This window comes from Salvelinus alpinus, chromosome 4 (genome assembly GCF_045679555.1).
Source record: "Salvelinus alpinus chromosome 4, SLU_Salpinus.1, whole genome shotgun sequence".
In the NCBI taxonomy this organism is placed as follows: Eukaryota; Metazoa; Chordata; class Actinopteri; order Salmoniformes; family Salmonidae; genus Salvelinus; species Salvelinus alpinus.
In genome coordinates, this window is record NC_092089.1 from 43495971 (window position 1) to 43520332 (window position 24362).

The 24362-nt window shown below is 44.7% G+C and overlaps 1 protein-coding gene across 1 annotated transcript in view; it reads left to right on the forward strand.

Annotated features, from left to right (window-relative positions):
• LOC139573617 (atrial natriuretic peptide receptor 1-like) overlaps window positions 1-24362 on the forward strand; it is a 62806-nt gene that overhangs the window by 25302 nt on the left and 13142 nt on the right. Inside the window, exons 5-15 of the mRNA XM_071397272.1 lie at window positions 1298-1433; window positions 17921-18015; window positions 20389-20524; window positions 20729-20813; window positions 20969-21089; window positions 21193-21267; window positions 21367-21444; window positions 21567-21671; window positions 21913-21984; window positions 22221-22380; window positions 22544-22699. Of these exons, the coding sequence (XP_071253373.1) occupies window positions 1298-1433; window positions 17921-18015; window positions 20389-20524; window positions 20729-20813; window positions 20969-21089; window positions 21193-21267; window positions 21367-21444; window positions 21567-21671; window positions 21913-21984; window positions 22221-22380; window positions 22544-22699 (1219 nt within the window). The remainder of the gene's footprint in view (window positions 1-1297; window positions 1434-17920; window positions 18016-20388; window positions 20525-20728; window positions 20814-20968; window positions 21090-21192; window positions 21268-21366; window positions 21445-21566; window positions 21672-21912; window positions 21985-22220; window positions 22381-22543; window positions 22700-24362) is intronic.

The following is a 24362-nucleotide window of genomic DNA, read 5'->3' on the forward strand; positions in this document are numbered from 1 at the left end:
TGGGTGAATTTTGGCACATTCCTCCTAACAGAGCTGGTGTAACTGAGTCAGGTTTGTACGCCTCCTTGCTCGCACACGCTTTTTCAGTTTTGCCCACACATTTTCTATAGGATTGAGGTCAGGGCTTTGTGATGGCCACTCCAATAGCTTGACTTTGTTGTCCTTAAGCCATTTTGCCACAACTTTGGAAGTATGCTTGCGGTCATTGTCCATTTGGAAGAACGATTTGCGACCAAGCTTTAACTTCCTGACTGATGTCTTTAGATGTTGCTTCAATAAAACCACACAATTTTCCTACCTCATGATGCCATCTATTTTGTGAAGTGCACCAGTCCCTCCTGCAGCAAAGCACCCCCACAACATGATGCTGCCACTCCCGTGCTTCACGGTTGGGATGGTGTTCTTCGGCTTACAAGCCTCCCGCTTTTTCCTCCAAACATAATGATGGTCATTATGACCAAACAGTTCTATTTTTGTTTTATCAGACCAGAGGACATTTCTACTAAAAGTATGATCTTTGTCCCCATGTGCAGTTGCAAACCGTAGTCTGGCTTTTTTATGGCGGTTTTGGAGCAGTGGCTTCTTCCTTGCTGTGCGTCCTTTCAGGTCTTGTCGATATAGGACTCGTTTTACTGTGGGTATAGATACTTTTGTACCTGTGTCCTCCAGCATCTTCACAAGGTCCTTTGCTGTTGTTCTGGGATTGATTTGCACTTTTCGCACCAAAGTACGTTCATCTCTAAGAGACAGAACGCGTCTCTTTCCTGAGCTGTATGACGGCTGCGTGGTCCCATGGTGTTTATACTTGTGTACTATTGTTTGTACAGATGGACGTGGTACCTTCAGGCATTTGATTTGTCGAAGCTTCTAAAGCCATGACATCATTTTCTGGAATTGTCCAAGCTGTTTAAAGGCACAGTCAACTTAGTGTATGTAAACTTCTGACCCACTGGAATTGTGATACAGTGAAATAATCTGTCTGTAAACAATTGTTGGAAAAATTACTTGGGTCGTGCACAAAGTAGATGTCCTAACTGACTTGGCAAAACTATAGTTTGTTAACAAGACATTTGTGAAGTGGTTGAAAATCGCGTTTTAATGACTCCAACCTAAGTGTATGTAAAATTCCAACTTCAACTGTAGCTAGACCTACGCAGTAGATTTCTAATTATAGAAAATAATATCTATTGGATGAGGGAAATAGATACATGTGTGGTATGGTTGATCTAAGCGATCTCATAAAAAATAGGTGATAGATTTAATAACTTTTCTACAATTTCCTCTTGCTTCCCTGCAGATGAACATAATCTCCGGAGGGTTCTACGACGGGCTGATGCTGTACACACACGCCCTGAACGAGACCATGACCTCGCCAGAGGACAGACCTGTGGGGAAAACCGTAACCAGGAGGATGTGGAACCGCACCTACAACGGTCAGTCCACTACACGCACCTCAGTTCATAACCTGGATCTTTATTCCATTGAATCAGGGGTCCGAAAGGTTCTAGTTTTTTTTTTGGAACATGTGTGAATATGTTTTCAGTCTAGCACTAGCTCTGTGCTCTGTCTCTGGTAACTACAGTGGTCTGCTTTTTGTCACAGAGACAATTTCAAAAGATTTGTGTGAAGACAAAATGTTCCATGTCACTGGATTAACTCTGAGCTCTGGCTTACGATCTCTTGTCAGTTTCCACCTTTGAGGAGGTAGTTCTGTAACAACAACACATTCAATGTCTTCCTTGCAATTTCTCTGTAGATTAATTATTGAGTGATTTGTGGCAGAATGAGAGAGAACCAGCACGATATAACAATACTCCCCATTGCTTTGTGTCTTTAAAATGAGATGTACACCTCCTCAAGAGCTCTTCAAGACAAGACATTGATTTAGTTGCAGGCCATAAGAAGTCATATGGCTCTCAAATGCCTGCTGGACATGTACACTACATTACCAAAAGTATGTGGACACCTACTCGTGGACACCTACTCAAAAAAAAAAATCATAGGCATTAATATGGAGTTGGTCCCCCTTTGCTGCTGTAACAGCCTCCACTCTTATTGGAAGGCTTTCCAATAGATTATGAACATTGTTGCAGAGACTTGCTTCCATTTAGCCATGAGCACTATTGAGGTTGGGCATTGGACCTGGCTCACGGTCGGCGTTCCAATTCATCCCAAAGGTGTTTGATGGTGTTGAGGTCAGGGCTCTGTGCAGGCCAGTTAAGTTCTTCCACACCAATCCCGACAAACCATTTATGTATGGACCTTGCTTTGTGCACGGGGGCATGCGTTGTCATGCTGAAACAGGAAAGGGCCTTCCCCGAACTTTTGCCACAAAGTTGAAAGTAGAGGTCGACCGATTAATCGGCATGGCCGCTCTCGGCCATGGAAACCCATTTCATTAAGCTGCCAACGAACAGTTCTTGTGCTGACATTGCTTCCAGAGGCAGTTTGGAACTTGGTCGTGAGTGTTGCAACTAAGGACAGAGGATTTTTACGCGCTATGCGCTTCAGCTCTCACCGGTCCCGTTCTGTGTGCTTGTGTGGTCTTCCACTTCGCAGCTGAGTCGTTGTTGCTCCTGGAAGTATCCACTTCACAATAACAGCACTTACAGTTGACTGGGGCAGCTCTAGCAGGGAAGAAATTTGACGAACTGACTTGTTGGAAAGGTGGCATCCTATGACAGTGCCACGTTGAAAGTCACTGAGCTCTTTAGTAAGGCCATTCTACTGCCAATGTTTGTCTATGGAGATTGCATGGCAGTGTGCTCGATTTTATACAGCTGTCATCAACAGGTCTGGCTGAAATAGCCGAATCCACCATTATTGTATATACAGTATAGTGTAGGTTTACACCAGTGGCGGTCAGTGCCTTTTAACATGAGGGAGGGCGATTCTTTTTTTTAATGAGCATGGCCGTATTTCTATTAAAGCACATTAGATGACTGTCATTCATATTCCATTCAACCAGCTCAATGTAACATTGATAGGTTTAGGCTACTACATGATACTCAAATTTTCCCTATACCCATCTTGAGGTTGCTACAACCTAGCCTATGAATGAAAGTTTACAACTTAGGTGCACACACAGGTCGAGAGAAATGTTTGTAATCAATGTGACAGACAATCTTGCCTCTCTAGCTGATCTCGGGTGTAATCATTAGTCCAACAGTTGCAAGCGAGAGTTTCTGTTGGACAAATTCAGGTATGTTTATTCCTGTTTCGAATGCACCAATTATGTCCATTTGCTTTCGAATGCACCAATTTGTAAGTCGCTCTGGATAAGAGCGTCTGCTAAATGACTTAAATGTAAATGTAAATGTTTAAGAAGCGTTTTTCAGCAGAATCGGCGGAATGAATACACTCCTGATCACCACAAACACAATTCACTTTCATAGCAGCCACATACATACAGCATGATCCCTTTGATCGTTGGATTATTCCTTATCGCATCTTTGCGCTGCTAACCGCTACACAGAGCCTACATCATTGTCACCATATTCGCTAACGTCAAGACAACATAACCACTAGAACTAACGCCTTAGTAAACCCGCTACAATCATGCAGTACAGTGTACAGTTAGCAATAAATTATTAAAACCAAAAGCTTACCTTGACTTGGAAGAGTTCCAGTGTGGGATAGCCATAGCCAGCTAGATAACATAGCATCCCTCTCTGAGCCTGGTGTTTGAGTAGGTTAAACTAGTTAGCTGCATTGGCTAGCTAAGTAAGTGAAAGGTAAACAAATAAGAAATATAGCTAGCTCTCTCTCTCGCTCTCTCTCTTGCTTCTCCTTCATTTTTTAAGAAATGTATTTGTTCAAAACGGTTCAACTATTGTCTTTCTCTCTCTTTGAATCAACTACTCACCACATTTTAAACACTGCAGTGCTAGCTAGCTGTAGCTTATACTTTCAGTACTAGATTCATTATCTGATCCTTTGATTGGGTGGACAACATGTCAGTTCATGCTGCAAGAGCTCTGATAGGTTGGACGACATCCTCCGGAAGTTGACAACATTTCTGTGTAAGTCTATGTAAGGGGGTAAGAACCACCAGCCTCCTAGGTTTTGTATTGAAGTCAATGTACCCAGAGGAGGACTGAAACTAGTTGTCCTCCAGCTACACCATGGTGCTTGTCACACCAGCCTTCACTTTGGCTCGCCCTCTTGTCCAGCTCAGGCGTTCGGCGTCGCCGGCCTTCTAGCTGCTGCCGAACCTACTGCTGGCAAACGCGCTTCACTCATCAACCCCGGACTTGTCTCGTCATCATTACACACACCTGGTTCCAATCCCCACTCTATCACTGTATATATCAAATCAAATCAAATTTTATTTGTCACATACACATGGTTAGCAGATGTTAATGCGAGTGTAGCGAAATGCTTGTGCTTCTAGTTCCGACAATGCAGTAATAACCAACGAGTAATCTAACCTAACAATTCCACAACTACTACCTTATACACACAAGTGTAAAGGGATAAAGAATATGTACATAAAGATATATGAATGAGTGATGGTACAGAACGGCATAGGCAAGATGCAGTAGATGGTATCGAGTACAGTATATACATATACATTATATTAAGTGGCATTGTTTAAAGTGGCTAGTGATACATTTTTGATCAATTTCCATTATTAAAGTGAGCTGGAGTTAAGTCAGTATGTTGGCAGCAGCCACTCGATGTTAGTGGTGGCTGTTTAACAGTCTGATGGCCTTGAGATAGAAGCTGTCTTTCAGTCTTTTGGTCCCTGCTTTGATGCACCTGTACTGACCTCGCCTTCTGGATGATAGCGGGGTGAACAGGCAGTGGCTCGGGTGGTTGTTGTCCTTGATGATCTTTATGGCCTTCCTGTGACATCGGGTGGTGTAGGTGTCCTGGAGGGCAGGTACACCCTCTGCCATTTGTCTTTATCTTTCATTGTAAATGTTACTTGTTTTCCTGAGAGGAATCTCTCCTACTATTTCCAGAGTACTTTATATTTTTGTTTGTGAAGATATATTTTGAGCACAACAGCGTTTGGGTTTTGTCCCGCTTTGATCTATGGTGCTTAAATAAATTCAGTAGTTCTAAACCTTCGACTGCCTCCTGCCTACTCCTCTCTACACCAATGACAATGCTACCCTACAGAGTGATGTTGAGACCTTCATTGCAAAACAGTGTATTTTTATCAATTATTTGGTGACATGCGAATATATGTAGTCTATAAAGGATAGCTTTTTAAATGTTTCACTATTTTTATTTTTATGAAATTCACTGAGGAGCATGGTCCTCCCATTCCTCTTCTGAGGAGCCTCCACTGGTTTACACTGTAGATACCATTTATGTTAGATGTTATAAGGTGGGAATAGGCTTTATAACTGTGGACATGTCCTTTGTGGGGAAGTTTTGCCAAAAACAGAAATCTCCTCAAAGCAGGGAAAATATTAAATGGAAAGGATCAATTAGCGGGCCATGGTTGTGTCATTTGGCCTTTTGAAGAGAGGCAGATGTTTCCTCTCCATGTCTCTGCAAGATCTTGGAAAAGAAAGAAATAGCGTCAAAAAGAAACAAAAAATGCCAACATTGTTATTGAACAACATTGTTATTGAACAGCCTTCTTCATCTCCGCTGGCAGCTGGTTTGTAGTCAAGCCAAGGTCTGTAGCGGAAGAAAATTCATCTTCACGTTAGACTTCGAGCAAACACATTCCCGGACACTGCAAATGAATGTGGCCCTCAAATCCATTCAAATGAATTTAATTGTGTCCAGTTCAGTAAAAAAAGGAAGGAAAAAGGAATTTAGCACAGAGTCCTTGGTATCTCTTAATGGAATGTCACTAGCTGAGTCAATCTGGTGACATCATTGTCTTTTAAAAGCGAATTAATCCATTAAAGAACATCTTTATGACCACAAAACATCAAATTATTTTTGTGTCCCCTGTGTTATGCATTCTGGAGGAGGTAGTCCCCTTGCTGAACATTTCTAAATTAAATCATTTAATCACCATTTTACTTTCTGAGGAAGGCCTCCATTGTGTTTTGTGTGCCAGTACCCCACTCCCCCCAAACACACACACCTCACTGACTAAGCCATAAGGTTACGTGTGTTTACCCAGACTTGTGGGTTTGCACTAGTGTTTGACATTATTAATGGCCGATATAGAAGATGGTGGTCTCAAAGCTTGTAGCAGAATGTCATCACCCCTTCTGTCCCAGTCACAGTCCGTTGTGAGGGACCTGAAGACAGATGCCAAGTCATAGCAACCTCTGTTTATTGGGACTTGAAGGGAATTTGAAGGGTTGGGCTGTTGATCTGATGTTTGTTTGGTTGGTCACAGAGTCCAAGGGTCAGAGAGTCAGATTATGTGTGAGGTCACAGGAGACAGTGAAAGGCGCTTGACACCAAGTCAAAGGTAACAGCAAAAACAAATACGTTGAATCATTGGAAGAGTACACATACTTGAGGAGGTGACATAAGTCATCAGGGACATAAGTTATCCCTCCATCCATCTCAGGTAAGTACCCAGGTTGTTTGCTCTGCACTCCTCTATCCTTCCCTCTTTCACTCTGCTTCCCTATTTCCCTTTTATTCCCTCCATCTGTCCTCCATTACTACCCGCCTGCGCCCTCTTTTTCCTTTAATCTCCTTGGCTGACCTCTCTTTACAAATGTCCATCCTTCTCTCCTCAATCACTATGAGTTGGACCAGAGCACACAAACAACAGAGATGAACACTTCAGACAGACAGTGGGAGGGCAGAGCGGGCAGCAGCCAAGAACAGATGGAGTCTCCTCACACTGATTCTGTTAGCCCATCCGAACATAGGCATTGAAATGCTGAGGGGTTTGTTTGGTTGCATGCGAGGACAACGCTTCTTTTATTATTTTTGCCCACACCGTTGCATATTGAAACGTAAGCTGTTTGGTAGCTTTAGTTCATTGTTATGCTTCCGATTCAGTGCTTTTTAGTTATATTCTGTGTTATGTTTTGTTAGAAAGTGAAGACAGCTTTAAGTTGGTCTAGTGAAATACAAACCTTCATCTGAAACTTGACTTCAGCGTTTAAACTACAGTATATGACTCATGAGTAATTGTACGTTGTAAACTTGTGAAAGTGTGTGAAAATAATATTTCAGTGTCAGAGGTGGATGTCCTGCTGTGTACACCAGCTTGTTAATGCCAGTCTCCCTATCTTTTCTATCAGTCATTGTCCTTACTCATTGTCATTCCTTCACACCTTCTTCTCATCTCATTATTTCCTGGTCTAGCGCTCCTCTCCTCTGCTCTCAATCCTCTCCTCTGTGAACAGTTCTCTAATTCCATCCCACGGGATCTGCCTTCCTCTTTTTCCTTCTTCCTCCACCAATCTGTCCATATTTTCTCTGTCTTATCAAGGTGTTCCTCCTCACTTCACTGCTCTGTCATATTTTTCCTGTCTCAATGTGTCTTATCCTCCCGAACTCTTATTTTACCCTCTTCTCCTCTCCTACATGACCTCTCTGTGTCCTCTAAACTCTCTGTCCTTTGCCATGGAAAGATCTAATTTCTCTTTTGGCTGTCATGTTACAAAAAGTCCCCCTGTAAGAAAAGAGGAAATCCCCAAAATAGGAGAGTAATCTAATCAGGTGAAACCAGAGCTCCCGTGGCCGTGTCAGCAGGAGCCATCTCCCTCAATGTCCCTATGACGTCAGCCTCCACCCTCCGCTCATCCCTCTATCTCTCTCTGTCCATCTGTCTCCACCTCCTTCTCTTTTCCCTTTCTCTCCCTACCATCCATCACTCATTGTCCTTTTTCTCTGTCTTCTGTGCAGTGGCCCTGGTCACTTAGGCAGCTGGTATTTCCAATGGAAGGTCTGGCCTGGGTCGACCTGATAATGAGCTGTGTGAATCTGAAGCCTTGTCATCCGAGCCACAGTGGAGCACAGGGCTGGAGTGTAGAGTGCACTGTAGAAAGGAGACAGGCAGACAAGTGGGCAGAGGGGGATAGGAACAGAGAGAAAGAATGAAGCACTCTTGTGCTTGTGCCCTTTGGTTCTTCATGTGTACGGAAACTCTACAGCTACATGGTACATGGTACATGGTAGGCCCCCATTGTTCCAGAAGTCTTTGGTAACTGGAGAATCTTGTCAATGCTATTAGTGGGCAACGGAGTGCCTGTAAAAAGGATTGACAGAGACCCTACAGATCTTAGTCTAATAGCATTTAGCGAAAGAGACCCTTTCATGTCATTCATAACTAGAGGTCTTGCTCTCTATTTCTTTCTCTCTCTCTCTTTCTCTCTCTCCCTCCCATACTCCCTATCCCTCCATCAGAGGCTAAGAAAAAATCCCATGATGAGTCTAGATGAATAATGAATACTATACATTATTCATAAGTAAGTCCTAGAATAGTACATTTTTCCATCCTTAGTTACCTATATATTTCATGAAACAACTATGTTTATTTATTGACTGTTGTTGACTGATGTGATAAGGTTCAAGGTAATCAAAGTAAACACATAGATTGCTGTACATTTTTGGACATGACAACAGGTGTGTGCCATCCTTAGTCTGTTAGGCTGGGGCTGTTACAGTTGAAGTCAGAAGTTTACATACACCTTAGCCAAATACATTTAAACTCAGTTTTTCACAATTCCTGACATTTAATTCTAGTACATATTCCCTGTCTTAGGTCAGTTAGGATCACCACTTTATTTTAAGAATGTGAAATGTCAGAATAATAGTAGAGAGAATTATTTATTTCAGCTTTATTTCTTTCATCACATTCCCAGTGGGTCAGAAGTTTACATACACTCAATTAGTATTTGGTAGCATTGCCTTTAAATTGTTTAACTTGGGTCTGTCACGATCGTCTGTAGAATAAATGGACCAAGGCGCAGCGTGCGTAGAGTTCCACATGTTTAATAAATGAAACTCACCAAAACAATACAGAACAAAACGAACGTGAAGCTATGCAGTTGTCACGCCCTGACCATAGAGAGCTTTTATTCTCTATGTTGGTTAGGTCGGGGTGTGATTTAGGGTGGGTCATCTAGGTGTTTATATGTCGATGTTGGCCTGTTATGGTTCCCAATCAGAGGCAGCTGTTGATCGTTGTCTCTGATTGGGGATCATATTTAGGCAGCCATTTCCCCTTTGTGCTTTGTGGGATCTTGTCTATGGATAGTTGCATGTCTGCACTATTATTTGCTTCACGTTTCGTTTGGCATTTTGTTGTTTTTGTTCGGTGTTCATTTAATAAAGGAAAATGTACGCCTACCACGCTGCACCTTGGTCCATTCATAATGACGAGCGTGACAGAAGATCCCACCACAAACGGACCAAGCAGTGTGGACAGGAGGAACAGGTATCCTGGGCCTGGGAGGATATCAAGGAGGTAAAGACATCCTGGACTTGGGAGGAGATAATGGCAGGAGACGAAAGCCTTCCATGGAAGCAGACGCAAGCGGTGAAGGAAGGAGAGCGACAACGCCGGGGTTCGCGGCCACGACGCAAGCCAAAGAAGCCGCCTCAAAATATTTTTTGGGGGGGGCACACCGGGTGGTCGGCGAAGTTGAGGTGTGAGACCGAGGAGTTATTGGACAAATTGGAGGAGAGTGAACGGAGGGGAGAGTTAGAGAACTTCGAGGAGTTGTTGGACAAATTGGAGGAGAGTGAAGCGAGAGAGCTATTGGTTTGGCGTAGTATGCACGGCATTCGTCCTGAGGAGCGTGTTAGCTGTCCGATGCCACCTGTGCCAGCTTCCTATACTCGTCCTGAGGAGCGTGTCATTTATCCGGTACCATGTGGGCCGGTTCTACGCACCAGGTCTCCAGTGCGCCTCCACAGCCCAGTACGTCCTGTGCTAGCTCCCCGCACTCACCGTGCGGAGTGTGTCATCGTTCCGGCACTATCTGTGCCAGCTCTACGCACCAGGTCTCCAGTGCGCCTCCACAGCCCAGTACTTCCTGTGCCTGCTCCTCGCACTTTCCCTCAAGTGCGCCTTCCCAGTCAGGTATGTCCTGTGCCTGCTCCTCGCACTCTCCCTGAAGTGCGTGTCTCCAGTCAGGTACGTCCTGTGCCTGCTCCTCGCACTCTCCCTGAAGTGCGTGTCCCCAGTCAGGTAAGTCCTGTGCCTCCTCCCCGCACTCGCCCTGAGGTGCGTGTCATCAGCCCGGTGCCACCTGTACCGGTCCCACGCATCAGGCCTCCAGTGCGCCTCCACAGCCCAGTACGTCCTGTGCCTGCTCCTCGCACTCTCCCTCAAGTGTGCCTTCCCAGTCAGGTACGTCCTGTGCCTGCTCCTCGCACTCTCCCTGAAGTGCGTGTCCCCAGTCATGTACGTCCTGTGCCTCCTCCCCGCACTCGCCCTGAGGTGCGTGTCATCAGCCCGGTGCCACCTGTACCAGTCCCACGCATCAGGCCTCCAGTGCGCCTCCACAGTCCTTTACGTTCTGTGCCTCCTCCGCGCACTCGCCCTGAGGTGCGTGTCATCAGCCCGGTCCCACGCATCAGGCCTCCAGTGTGCCTCGACAGTCCAGAGCTTCCGGCAACAGTCCGGAACCTCCTGATACGGTCCACAGTCCGGAACCTCCTGAGACGGTCCACAGTCCGAAACCTCCTGAGACGGTCCACAGTCCGGAACCTCCTGAGACGGTCCACAGTCCGGAACCTCCTGAGACGGTCCACGGTCCGAAACCTCCTGAGACGGTCCACGGTCCGAAACCTCCTGAGACGGTCCACAGTCCGGAACCTCCTGAGACGGTCCACGGTCCGAAACCTCCTGAGACGGTCCACGGTCCGGAACCTCCTGAGACGGTCCACGGTCCGGAACCTCCTGAGACGGTCCACGGTCCGGAACCTCCTGAGACGGTCCGCGATCCTGAGCCTCCTGAGACGGTCCGCGGTCCAGAGCCTCCAGCGACGGTCCGCGGTCCAGAGCCTCCAGCGACTGTGGTTGTGGAGGCGCACTGGAGGTCTGGAGTGTAGAGCTGGCACAACGTGTCCTGGACAGATGACAACCTTCGCACGGCAAGTGCGGGGAGCTGGCACAGGACGTACCGGGCTGGGGAGGCGTACTAGAGACCTGGTGCGTGGAGCCGGTACAGTCTTCACCAGACGGCTAGCACGCTCTTCAGGACGAGTACGGAGAGCTGACTCAGGTGGCATTAAACTGAGGACACGCTCCTTAGGGCGAATGTCGTGCCTCATGCACCAACACAACAGCTCTCTCATAACTCTCTCCTCCAATTTCCCCATCAATTCACTGACTGTCTCTGATTCACTCCCTTCACTTCCCTCCAAGTTCACCTTCCTCTCCCAGACTGGCTCTGGTTCACCCCTCGGCTCCGCCGACCACCACGAGTGGACTGGCTCTGGTTCACACCTCGGCTCCGCCGACCACCCCGTGTGACCACCCCGTGTGCCCCCCCAAAAAATTTTTTTTGAGGCTGCTTCTTGGGCCTACGTCGTGGCAGCGAACCCCGGTGTCGTCGCTGTCCCTCCTTCGCTGCTTCCGCCTGCTTCCATGGCAGGCTTTTGTCTCCTGCAATTACTTCCTCCAAAGTCCAGGATGTCCTTAACTCCTAGATCTCCTCCCAAGCCCAGGATACCTGCTCCTCCTGGGCACGCTGCTTGGTCCTGGGGTGGTGGGATCTTCTGTCACGATCGTCTGTAGAATAAATGGACCAAGGCGCAGCGTGCGTAGAGTTCCACATGTTTAATAAATTAAACTCACCAAAACAATACAGAACAAAACGAACGTGAAGCTATGCAGTGCTCACAAGCAACAATACATAAACAAGATCCCACAAAAACCCAGTGGGAAAAGGCTGTCTAAATATGATCCCCAATCAGAGACAACGATAGACAGCTGCCTCTGATTGGGAACCATACCAGGCCAACATAGAAATACAAAAACTAGAGTACCCACCCTAGTCACACCCCGACCTAACCAAATTAGAGAATAAAAGGCTCTCTTAAGTCAGGGCGTGACAGGGTCAAACATTTTGGGTAGCCTTCCACAAGCTTCCCACAATAAGTTGGGTGAATTTTGACAGAGCTGGTGTAACTGAGTCAGGTTTGTAGGCCTCCTTGCTTGCACACGCTTTTTCAGTTCTGCCCACAAATTTTCTATAGGATTGAGGTCAGGGCTTTGTGATGACCACTCCAATACCTTGACTTTGTTGTCCTTAAGCCATTTTGCCACAACTTTGGAAGCATGCTTGGGGTCATTGTCCATTTGGAAGACCCATTTGCGACCAAGCTTTAACTTCCTGACTGATGTCTTGAGATGTTGCTTCAATATATCCACATAATTTTCCTCCCTCATGATGCCATCTATTTTGTGAGGTGCACCAGACCCTCCTGCAGCAAAGCACCCCCACAACATGATGCTGCCACCCCCGTGCTTCACGGTTGGGATGGTGTTCTTCGGCTTGCAAGCATCCCCCTTTTTCCACCAAACATAACGATGGTCATTATGACCAAACAGTTATATTTTTGTTTTATCAGACCAGAGGACATTTCTCCTAAAAGTATGATCTTTGTCCCCATGTGCAGTTGCAAACCGTAGTCTGGCATTTTTATGGCAGTTTTGGAGCAGTGGCTTCTTCCTTGCTGAGCGGCCTTTCAGGTCTTGTCGATATAGGACTCGTTTTACTGTGGATATAGATACTTTTGTACCTGTGTCCTCCAGCATCTTCACAAGGTCCTTTGCTGTTTTTCTGGGATTGATTTGCACTTTTCGCACCAAAGTACGTTCATCTCTAGGAGACAGAATGCGTCTCCTTCCTGAGCGGTATGACGGCTGTGTGGTCCCATGGTGTTTATACTTGCGATCTATTGTTTGTACAGATGAACGTGGTACCTTCAGGCGTTTGGAAATTGCTCCCAAGGATGAACCAGACTTGTGGAGGTCTACAATGTTTTTCTGAGGTCTTGGCGGATTTCTTTTGATTTTCCCATGATGTCAAGCAAAGAGGCACTTTAGCCTATCAAAAGCTTCTAAAGCCATGACATCATTTTCTGGAATTTTCCAAGCTGTTTAAAGGCACAGTCAATTTAGTTTATGTAAACTTATGACCTACTGGAGTTGTGATACAGTGAATTATAAGTGAAATAATCTGTTTGTAAACAGTTGTTGGAAAAATTACTTGTGTCATGCATAAAGTAAATGTCCTAACCGACTTGCCAAAACTATAGTTTGTTAACAAGACATTTGTGGAGTGGTTGAAAAACGAGTTTTAATGACTCCAACCTAATTGTATGTAAACTTCCGACTTAAACTGTGTGTATGCAGAACACACTTTGATCCAGGGACATAAGCTGCAGGTGGTTTGCAGACTGGCAAACTATTTCACGTCTGCCTGGGTAGAATAATGCCATAGTTATTTCTCACAGTAAATGCAATTATTTCAAGGAGAGGTGCTTGTGGGGAGGCATTAAAAGCATTCCAAAAAATAATTATAATTAACCGATTAATTTTTCGACAAAAGTAATCACATTCTTCTCCAATGCAAGGCCAAAATTCCAAGCCTGTGTTTTCAGACATCAGACAACTAAGTAGAGTGAACAGAAAACAGCCTGCAAGTTAACCTCCTGGTCTAGCTGATGTAGAGCTGCAATATCATATCACACTACAGTGAGTGTACAATAAGGTCAATATTTGCATATACTATATGTGACAGGAGTGCTCCCACGTTTAGCAGCAGTGATAATAAATACACAATATATCACCTATTCCCATGTGTTCACTCTGTAGATAAGAACAAAGGCTGTTTATGTGGCTCTAATGGAGCTCTATCAGCAGCTGCTCTCATGGCTTCACAGCAGCTAGGGATTGTAATCACCTGGTTGGCACCATACATATCCATAAACTACACTGTGACTTGGTGGAATATCAAATGGTGCAGTGACACTTCCACTGTGCACTTTGTTAACGGTTGTTGTTATTCATAAGTGCTTTCTCCAGATTTAAAGTCAAAGTACTTTCCAGTTATGCCCTGAATTAGAGAAGTGTTTGATTGTAGGTTTCATTAATGTCTAGGGGCGCACTGCGACAACCTGCATTGTGTTGCTAGTCCCCCCTCTGTCCCCGCCCTTTTCAAATGCCTTGACAGTTGCCTTGTGCATTTATCGACCAGAAGCCTAAAAACCACAACATGCCACTAATATGGACTCACCTCTGGCTTTTTCATGGACATTTTCTTTCAGACACTCTACCTTTATTTCTACCTTGTCAATATGTTTCTGGAATCTTTTGTTTGACTGCGAGATCTTCTTGTTATACCCCAACAAAAAGAGGACCAGACTAAAACGATGTGCGTTGTGCAGTCTTGGATGGAGGGAGTTGACACCTGATTTAGGAATAGGCAGCCCAGGAGCATGTGCCTGGTGACATCTCCCCCAGGTTAGCCGTCAGTACGGAACGGGTCATGCAATGTTTTTTCAATCAGATGTTAACTTCCTCCATCAGGGTCACACTGCTGTGCAAATCAAACATACTTGGAAAGGCGCAGAGGGGAAACTGATTCCCGTTTTAGTTTAGGTAATTACAAGGATTTGAACAGTGAGGGGAATAAGATGAGACAAACAGGATGTTTTACTGTTGTTGATGATATATGAATTTACATAATGTACCAAGATACTGTATATACAGTACATAAAGATAGGCAGCCAGTATAGACCTTATACATAGAGAGAGGGAGGATGTCAAGATGGAAGGATCAGGTTACAGCTGCTTTTCTCTCTGGCTTCTGTTCCATTAACTAATGGGCCTGGATGGGTGAGAGAGATTCAGACACTCTAGGAGGACAGTGGAAGATGTATAGAACTTGCTTCTTCATTATTGAAAACCGCATGTTTTGGCAATACAGCCTTCATGTGATATACTGTACTTCCAATACGCATCACTCATGACTTTACATCACTACAGTCCATTTGAACTTTTTAAGAAAGCATACAGGTAGTTATAATTTACCAAACTAACACACTAGCTGTCAAGCTACTGCGCTGTACTGTAGCTCACAATGTGCCACCTTTCTCCACCCACTCTGAATGCCTGCTCTGATTGCTAGCACATTGTGCAAATCCCCCCCCCCCCCCCCCCCGGCTCTGTTTTTTGCAGCACAATTAAAGTCTGTCAGCACTACCAGACTAATACAGCTCTGGTGGACTGAGCCTCCATCACTGCAGTCCACTAAATTCAGCCCTCCCCCCACCATTTCCATTCAAGGTCTAAGAATTATAAAAGAGTTATTAATAAAGAGTAAGACAGCAGTAAAAGGTTTGTGAGGCTAAGAAAAATTGATGGGTGGAGGGATGGATACATGGACGGACAGAGGGATGGTTAAAGGACCCTGGGACTAAACAGCTCCCTCTGCAACTGGGTCCTAGACTTCCTGACGGGCCGCCCCAGGTGGTAAGGGTAGGTAACAACACATCCGCCACGCTGATCCTCAACACGGGGGCCCCTCAGGGGTGCATGCTCAGTCCCCTCCTGTACTCCCTGTTCACTCATGGCTGCATGGCAAGGCACAACTGCAACACCATCATTAAGTTTGCTGATGACACAACAGTGGTAGGCCTGATCACTGACAACGATGAGACAGCCTAAAGGGAGGAGGTCAGAAACCTGAACATGTGGTGCAAGGACAACAACCTCTCCCTCAACATGATCAAGACAAAGGAGATGATTGTGGACCACAGGAAAAAGAGGACCGAGCACACCCCCATTCTCATTGACGGGGCTGTAGTGGAGCAGGTTGAGAGCTTCAAGTTCCTTGGCGTCCACATCAACAACAAACTAACATGGGGTCAAGCGCACCAAGACAGTCGTGAAGAGGGCACAACCAAACCTATTCCCCCTCAGGAGAAAATATTTGGCATGGGTCCTCAGATCCTCAAAAGATTTTACAGCTGCACCATCGAGAGCATCCTGACGGGTTGCATCATTGCCTGGTATGGCAACTGCTCTGCCTCCGACCGCAAGCGCCAAGTCTAGGTTCAAGAGGCTTCTAAACAGCTTTTTCCCCCAAGCCATAAGACTCCTGAACAGCTAATCAAATAGCTACCCAGACTATGCATAGCCACTTTAACAACCCTACCTGCATGTACATAATTATCTCAATTACCTCGACACCGGTGCCCCCGCACATTGACACATTGACTCTGTGTCACGTTCTGACCTTAGTTCCTTTTTTATGTCTTTATTTTAGTTTGGTCAGGGCGTGAGTTGGGGTGGGCATTCTATGTTGTTTTTCTATGTTTTGTTCTGTTGGTAGATTTCTATGTGTTGGGCCTAATATGGTTCTCAATCAGAGGCAGGTGTCAGTCATTGTCTCTGATTGGGAGCCATATTTAGGTAGCCTGTTTGTCATTGTGTGTTGTGGGTGATTATTTTCTGTTCTGTGTTTTTGCTTCACCGTACAGGACTGTTCGTTTGTCGTTTTATTGTTTTTGTTCAGTGTTCAGTTTTCTTATTAAAACAATATGGACACTTACCACGCTGCGCATTGGTCCTCCTCTTCTTCCACCCACGACGAGCGTTACACTCTGTACCGGTACCCCCTGTATATAGCCACGCTATTGTTATTCACTGCTGCTCTTTAATTATTTGTTTTTCTTATCTCTTTTTTCTTAATTTAATTTTTTGGGGTATTTACTTAAAACTGCATCGTTGGTTAAGGGCTTGTAAGTAAGCATTTTACTGTAAGGTCTACTACACCTGTTGTATTCGGCGCATGTGACAAATACAATTTGATTTCATTTAAAGGCTACATTTTTTACTGTAAATGTGTCTCCATTATTTTATATACTTCCCATACCTAGTTTGCCTTAACACAGACAGACCAGCCAGGGACCATCCCCCAAAGAAGTGCTACTCCCAATTCTTGGAAGTCGTGATGACATCACCCACATGACTCATTGGTCAATGTTAAGTGTATAATGTTCTATTAAATAGGTACTAAATCATGACTCCACTCCCCTTACTTCCACACCTTAACCTATCCCAGACAACCAAACACCATGCAGCCCCCCATGCAGACGCTGGCCAAATGTCATTTTCCCAGACCAACCACAAGGTTAATCATTCTCTAACCACTGCCCGCCTGTTTGTGTGTGTGAGTAGGGCAATAACGTCTGTGGGAAAGTGTGTGTTCTTGAGTATGTGCGTTTGTGCACGCGTGCATGCTACCCTATCTTCTGCATGTCCCTCTAGCCGATAATCCGTTCCATATCATAGCACATCTCTCAGGCCCTCTCTCCTCTGATTAGAGGGATGACGCCTGTATATTTCTTTATTACTAGGATAACCCCATTTGGATTGGACATTTCCATGCCGGTAATGGCATCGCCTGTCATGTAATTTCTCCCTATAGACACCTCTTTCCATTCACACTCAATATGGAATGGCTCTCAGGCTATTATCTGCACCTCCAAACCAACCCTGGGCTGTTGTCTTAGCCGGAAATGAAAGTAATGTTATACAAGATGGCCATCTACTAGATTTATTAGCAAGATAGCCCAGCTATATTACTGTGATTATGGATGAATACTTTTGGGTGGACCTAGGGTGTACCAACTTATACTGTTTGTGTTTGCATCTGTGTATCTCCAACACCATCATTTTAAGTGAAATTGTTGTCATGACCAATGTTTGTTTTGATAGTTATGGCTGTTTATTTTTTACGTTTGAGATGTTGTTATGGGTGTTCTAACTTGCACAATGGTTGAGATTTTTTTCCGGTGTCAGCTAATAGGGACAACCTCAAATGTAAATCTGCTCTTGTTTCGTAACGACAGTAATAATTTGTAATAATTACTGTTACCCGCTGAGTGCTTTGATGATTATTTTCATCCCTGAACTGGATATTAGTGTAAGATAACATTAATTTGGTCCCTTTAAATATTGTCTGACTCCTCTACCTCCCTTTGGCTCTTCTCCTTCTGGTCCTCTCAACAGGTGTAACAGGCCTGGTGCAGATAGATGAGAATGGGGACAGAGAGACAGACTTCGCTCTCTGGGACATGACTGACACCAACACCAGTATTTTCCAGGTACTGAACACACACACATCTCACTCACTTACTCTCACTCTCACTCTCTCTCTCACTCTTTCTCTCTCGCTCTCTCGCGCGCTCTCTCTCTCGTAAACTAAGGCTCCTCATCTCTTTCATTCTGCCAGTGCTCATGAAGCTGCCTGCCTGTGTACACAGTCTCTGTGTGTTTTGGAGATGGGTGCCAATGTGTTTCTCTTATGTAATGACAGAATGATAAATATTAATTGGTGGCAAGCCACTGAGGTTAATGACCAACTGATCCAGCGAGATCTAGAGTATGTACATGTACAGTTGAAGTCGGAAGTTTACATAAACTTAGGTTGGATTCATTAAAACTTGTTTTTCAACCACTCCACAAATTTCTTGTTAACAAACTAGTTTTGGCAAGTCGGTTAGGACATCTACTTTGTGCATGACACAAGTAATTTTTCCAACAATTGTTTTCAGACAGATTATTTCACTTATAATTCACTGTATCACAATTCCAGTGGGTCAGAAGTTTACATGCACTAAGTTGACTGTGCCTTTAAACAGCTTGAATGAAAAAAATGTCATGGCTTTAGAAGCTTCTGATAGTCAATTGCAGGTGTACCTGTGGATGTATTTCAAGGCCTACCTTCAAACTCAGTGCTTCTTTGCTTGACATCATGGGAAAATCAAAAGAAATCAACCAAGACCTCAGAAAAAAAATTGTAGACCTCCACAAGTCTGGTTCATCCTTGGGAGCAATTTCCAAACTCCTGAAGGTACCACGTTCATCTGTACAAACAATAGATCGCAAGTATAAACACCATGGGACCACGCAGCCGTCATACCGCTCAGGAAGGAGACGCATTCTGTCTCCTAGAGATGAATGTACTTTGGTGCGAAAAGTGCAAATCAATCCCAGAAAAACTTCAAAGGACCTTGTGAAGATGCTGGAGGACACAGGTACAAAGTATCTATATCCACAGTAAAACGAGTCCTATATCGACAAGAACTGAAAGGCCGCTCAGCAAGGAAGAAGCCACTGCTCCAAAACTGCCATAAAAAAGCCAGACTACGGTTTGCAACTGCAGATGGGGACAAAGATCATACTTTTAGGAGAAATGTCCTCTGGTCTGATGAAACAAAAATAGAACTGTTTGGTCATAATGACCATCGTTATGTTTAGTGGAAAAAGGGGGATGCTTGCAAGCCGAAGAACACCATCCCAACCGTGAAGCACGGGGGTGGCAGCATCATGTTGTGGGGGTGCCTTGCTGCAGGAGGGTCTGGTGCACTTCACAAAATAGATGGCATCATGAGGGAGGAAAATTATGTGGATATATTGAAGCAACATCTCAAGACATCAGTCAGGAAGTTAAAGCTTGGTCGCAAATGGGTCTTCCAAATGGACAATGACCCCAAGCATACTTCCAAAGTTTTGGCAAAATGGCTTAAGGACAACAAAGTCAAGGTATTGGAGTGGCCATCACAAAGACCTGACCTCAATCCTATAGAAAATTTGTGGGCAGAACTGAAAAAGTGTGTGCGAGCAAGGAGGCCTATAAACCTAACTCAGTTACACCAGCTCTGTCAGGACGAATGGGCCAAAATTCACCCAACTTATTGTGGGAAGCTTGTGGAAGGCTACCCGAAATGTTTGACCCAAGTTAAACAATTTAAAGGCAATACTACCAAATACGAATTGAGTGTATGTAAACTTCTGACCCACTGGGATTGTGATGAAAGAAATAAAAGCTGAAATAATATTTCTCTACTATTATTCTGACATTTCACATTCTTAAAATAAAGTGGAGATCCTAACTGACCTAAGACAGGGAATTTTTACTCTGATTAAATGTCAGGAATTGTGAAAAACTGAGTTTAAATGTATTTGGCTAAGGTGTATGTAAACTTCTGACTTCAACTGTACATGTGTGGATGTGCGAGTACGTGCGTGTGTGTGTGCGTGTGTGTGTGCGTGCGTGTGTGTGTTTATGTGTGTGTTTATGTGTGTGTGTGTGTGTGTGTTTATGTGTGTGTGTGATAAGGGAGAGAGAGTGGATGCTTTTCACCCAGTGTGAGGGGGTGAGTGTCAAGTCTCTGGGCTGATTAGTGGCTCATTGAAAGTCGTCTCCCATTATCACCCTATGCTAATGCATTGCATTGAGAATAATGTGTCAATCTTGCCAGCCTGCCATCTCACTGTTTAAGAGGACCAAAATGGAAATAAGCCTTCTGGCTTTATTCTGTTTTTATCCTCTAAAATGTTTAATTATGTAATGTTGTCTCCGGCTGGAACAGCCTACTGCTTTAAATGATCTAATACATTCAATCAATGTGTGGTATGTTATTTGTCTATAACATTAGACATGTAATAGTAAGTTATACTGTGTTCCTTGCCAGATTGTGTTGGTGTACAACGGCTCTCAGAAGAAGCTGCGGGCCTTGCCTGGGATGGACATCCAGTGGCCAGGGGGCGCTGCTCCTTTAGATGTGCCCGTCTGTGGCTTCAAGAACGACAACCCAGCCTGCCTCGCACGTCAGTGGACTCCGTCTGTCTCTCACTCACTTTTGTATACACTGCCCCCCCATAAAATGTCTTAGTTTGCATGATGTAGCAGAAGTTATAGTAGTCATAACCAGTCAAAACGGCTTACGATGACTGACTTTACACTGTCATGCAGTGGCTGTATTGAAGGAAACCAGGGGACCATAAAAATGTTTCCCCTGTCTCTTTTTCCAGGAACCATCACAATCCACCAGATGGTAACAATTGTGGTGTTCTTCATCATTATCATCATCCTCACCATTACTGTCTTCATATACAGGTGAGTGTAGACAGGCCAGTTCACGCTCAATCAGCAAGTATGCACAGGGCCTAGAATCTGCGGGAAGAGTTTTATGTTATTACATTTATAGCATTGTTCACATATCTAAAAGAGCAATCTTATCATCTCTCTCTCTCTCTCTTTCGCACACACAGGAAGCTGAAGCTTGAAAATGAGCTGGTGGCTCAGCTGTGGAGAGTCTCCTGGGAGGATATTCAGATGAGCAACATGGAGAAAGTGCTGCGAAGCGCAGGCAGCAAGCTCACTCTGTCCCTGGTGAGTCCACACTCACATGCACGCTTGCAACAACACACACATTTCACAATACACACAGTCTTGCACAAAACTGATCCCATCCCACCTTTCGCTTTATTTACAGAGGGGCTCCAACTACGGCTCCCTATTAACAGGAGATGGAAACTTTCAGGTATTTGCCAAGACAGGCTACTACAAGGTAAGTAGGGTGTGCGTGTGTGTGTGCATGTGTGCATGAAAGAAAGTAACCTTTTAATGTCAAGTGGATTGAATGCATAATGTTTTCTCTGTCTTTCAGGCGAATATTGTGGCCATCAAATACATCAACAGAAAACGCATTGAGCTCACCAGAAACGTGCTGTTTGAACTGAAACATGTGAGTCCTCATGAGGTTGTAGTGTGACGTGTGTATTCTCCAGAAAGCATATGTGCATCAGAGAATAGCGCTGTCCCTAAATGTGTAAAACACATGGTGTCCTCCTTTCCTTCCCTCTCCAGATGCGTGATATTCAGAATGAGCACCTGACCCGCTTCATCGGAGCCTGCATCGACCCCCCCAACATCTGCATCATCACAGAGTACTGTCCTCGGGGTAGCCTACAGGTAGCCACCCTTCACCACATCTCCACTATAAGATAGTCCACTGACCCATTACAAGTCTTTAGGAAACATTTTCCTTGTCTAAATGGTGTGTGTGTGTGTGTGTGTGTGTGTGTGTGTGTGTGTGTGTGTGTGTGTGTGTGTGTGTGTGTGTGTGTGTGTGTGTGTGTGTGTGTGTGTGTGTGTGTGTGTGTGTGTGTGTGTGTGTGTGTGTGTACGCATGGGTGTGTGTTTCATCCTTCAGGACATCATGGAAAACGAGAGCATCACACTGGATTGGATGTTCAGATACTCTTTAATCAATGACATTGTCAAGGTAACCACTGCTCTACACACTCTCCTGCTTATCTTTCCATATGTCAGCTTCAATTGACTTCAGATAACACATTTGCATCATTCAAGTGAACGTCCATATGCTTTGCCAAACATTTTTAGACTAAAGCTGAATATAAATAACTCATTTATATCTAATCTCTCCTTTTGACTATCCCTTTCTCTTCTCTTTCTACATTTTACCCTCTATCCCTACCTCCCTCCTCTTCTCCTTACCAGGGCATGGCTTTCCTCCACAACAGTGTCATCGTCTCCCACGGCAACCTGAAGTCGTCCAACTGCGTGGTGGATAACCGCTTTGTGCTGAAGATCACTGACTACGGCCTGTCCAGCTTCCGCACCGAGAGCAACACAGACGACGCCCATGCTTACTATGCCCGTTAGTCACCTGGCTCTGCAGGAAATTGCCCTTTAGACACAGATCTAGGATCAGCTTAACCTGATCAAATCCTTAAGAGGGTGAAATACGAAACTGACCTTAGATCAGTGCCTGTAGGCAAATTGATTATGCTTTTAGTCAATTTATCCATCTATGTGTGTAGGGAAGCTGTGGATGGCCCCAGAGCTGCTGAGGTTGGAGAGACCACCTCCATGTGGCACACAGAAGGGAGACGTCTACAGCTTTGGCATCATTCTCCAAGAGGTGGCGCTACGCCACGGTGCCTTCTATCTGGAGGGAGAGCCGCTCAGCCCCAAAGGTAACACACACACACAGACACACACACGCACTCTCTCTTTCTACATGACAAACATTTGGGACCGATTTGATTCTATGTAGCAAAATTTGAAATTGTGTTTTTTACATTGGATAAAAGTAGAGATTCAGAGTGCGAAAGTTATAGATAATACACTACAGTTGAGGAACAATGGGAAAGTAATTTTGCTTTGAAAGTTGATAAACTTGTAACCCCACTTTTGAGAAAATGGCTCTTGAATGTTTTGGTACACCTACTAGAGAGCTCTTCTTTGTCTAAACCCATTCAGGATCATTCACAACCTCTTAAGCCTTAGCCCCACCCATCTCTTTAAGGATTCACATGTGAGTCCATGTGCTAAACAGAGTGAGTAAGTTCCCAGACAACTGAGAACTTGGAAAAATACAAGGTGAAATCATGACGTCAGTGATCTTCAGGTCAAAAAGTCAGGGCTCTAGAAAGAGGCACCTGCCTCCCCAGTTGTCTTGAACACACTGAAGTCGGAAGTCTGAAATTTCCGAGTCCCCAGTTTTTGAACGCAGCAATAATCCCAACCCATACTACTAGCAATACAAACTGATTGTCATAGCTAGCCACCATGCATGAATCTCCAGGTAGCTAAAGCTAACCAACTAGGTTCAATGTTAGCTAGCTAGCTAACATTAGGTTATAACTAGCAATGCAAATAGATTTCGGAGATACAAATAATAATATTACACAGATCATACACGTAACGTTAGCTAGTGAGCCAGCCAGCTAACGTTAGCTAGCTAGCTAACACTACGCTTTAACTTAAAATGAAAATGACATTCTGACTAAATTTGAAATGTATAATATCTGAATGTATCTAGCTAGACTTTCTTACCCGTATACATGGATGAACGCTTCTCCCTCTCTGTCACCGTTGCCATGGTTGCCCTTAGTTTGAAGATGTAATCCGGAGACAGGTGTTTTATACAACAGCTTTCTGTGTTCTCTTTTCGACTCCCGCTGCATATTTGCAATCAAACGCTAGAATTTACTCCATCTCCATAGCAATCATACTCCACTACCACCGGGCATTCAACTTCTTCCGTGACAACAACATTGTTGATCGCTGTTTCTGAAGACTCTACAATGTCTGGTTCAATTAAAATGTTTTTATCTAAATCAGGGATTTCCTCATCGTCTGATTCATTTTCAGAGTCAGAGAGAGTCAGCATGGCACGATCGTCCTCCAGACAGTGGAGAGCAGTAGCAATACTTCTGCAGTTTTTTATGATATCTTTCAAAAAAGCTGTGGTAGAAAGGATTACCTACACATACTGAGCAGCTCATGTTATAGACAGAAGCATGCTACATGGCTACATACTCATCTCTCTATAAGAGCTCAGGGCCAGACCCAGATGCAGACACGGGAGGCAGATGGTTTGAGTGTTTGATATTTATTAGTTCCAAAAAGGGTAGGCAAGAGAATAGTCATGGACAGGCAAAGGGTCAAAACCAGATCAGAGTCCAGGAGGTACAGAGTGGCAGGCAGGCTCGAGGTCATGGCAGGCAGACTGGTCAGGCAGGCGGGTTTAGAGTCCAGAAAACAGGAAAGGGTCAAAACCAGGAGGACTAGCAAAAGAGAGAATAGCAAAAGCAGGAGCACGGGAAAAACACGCTGGTTGACTTGAAACAGACA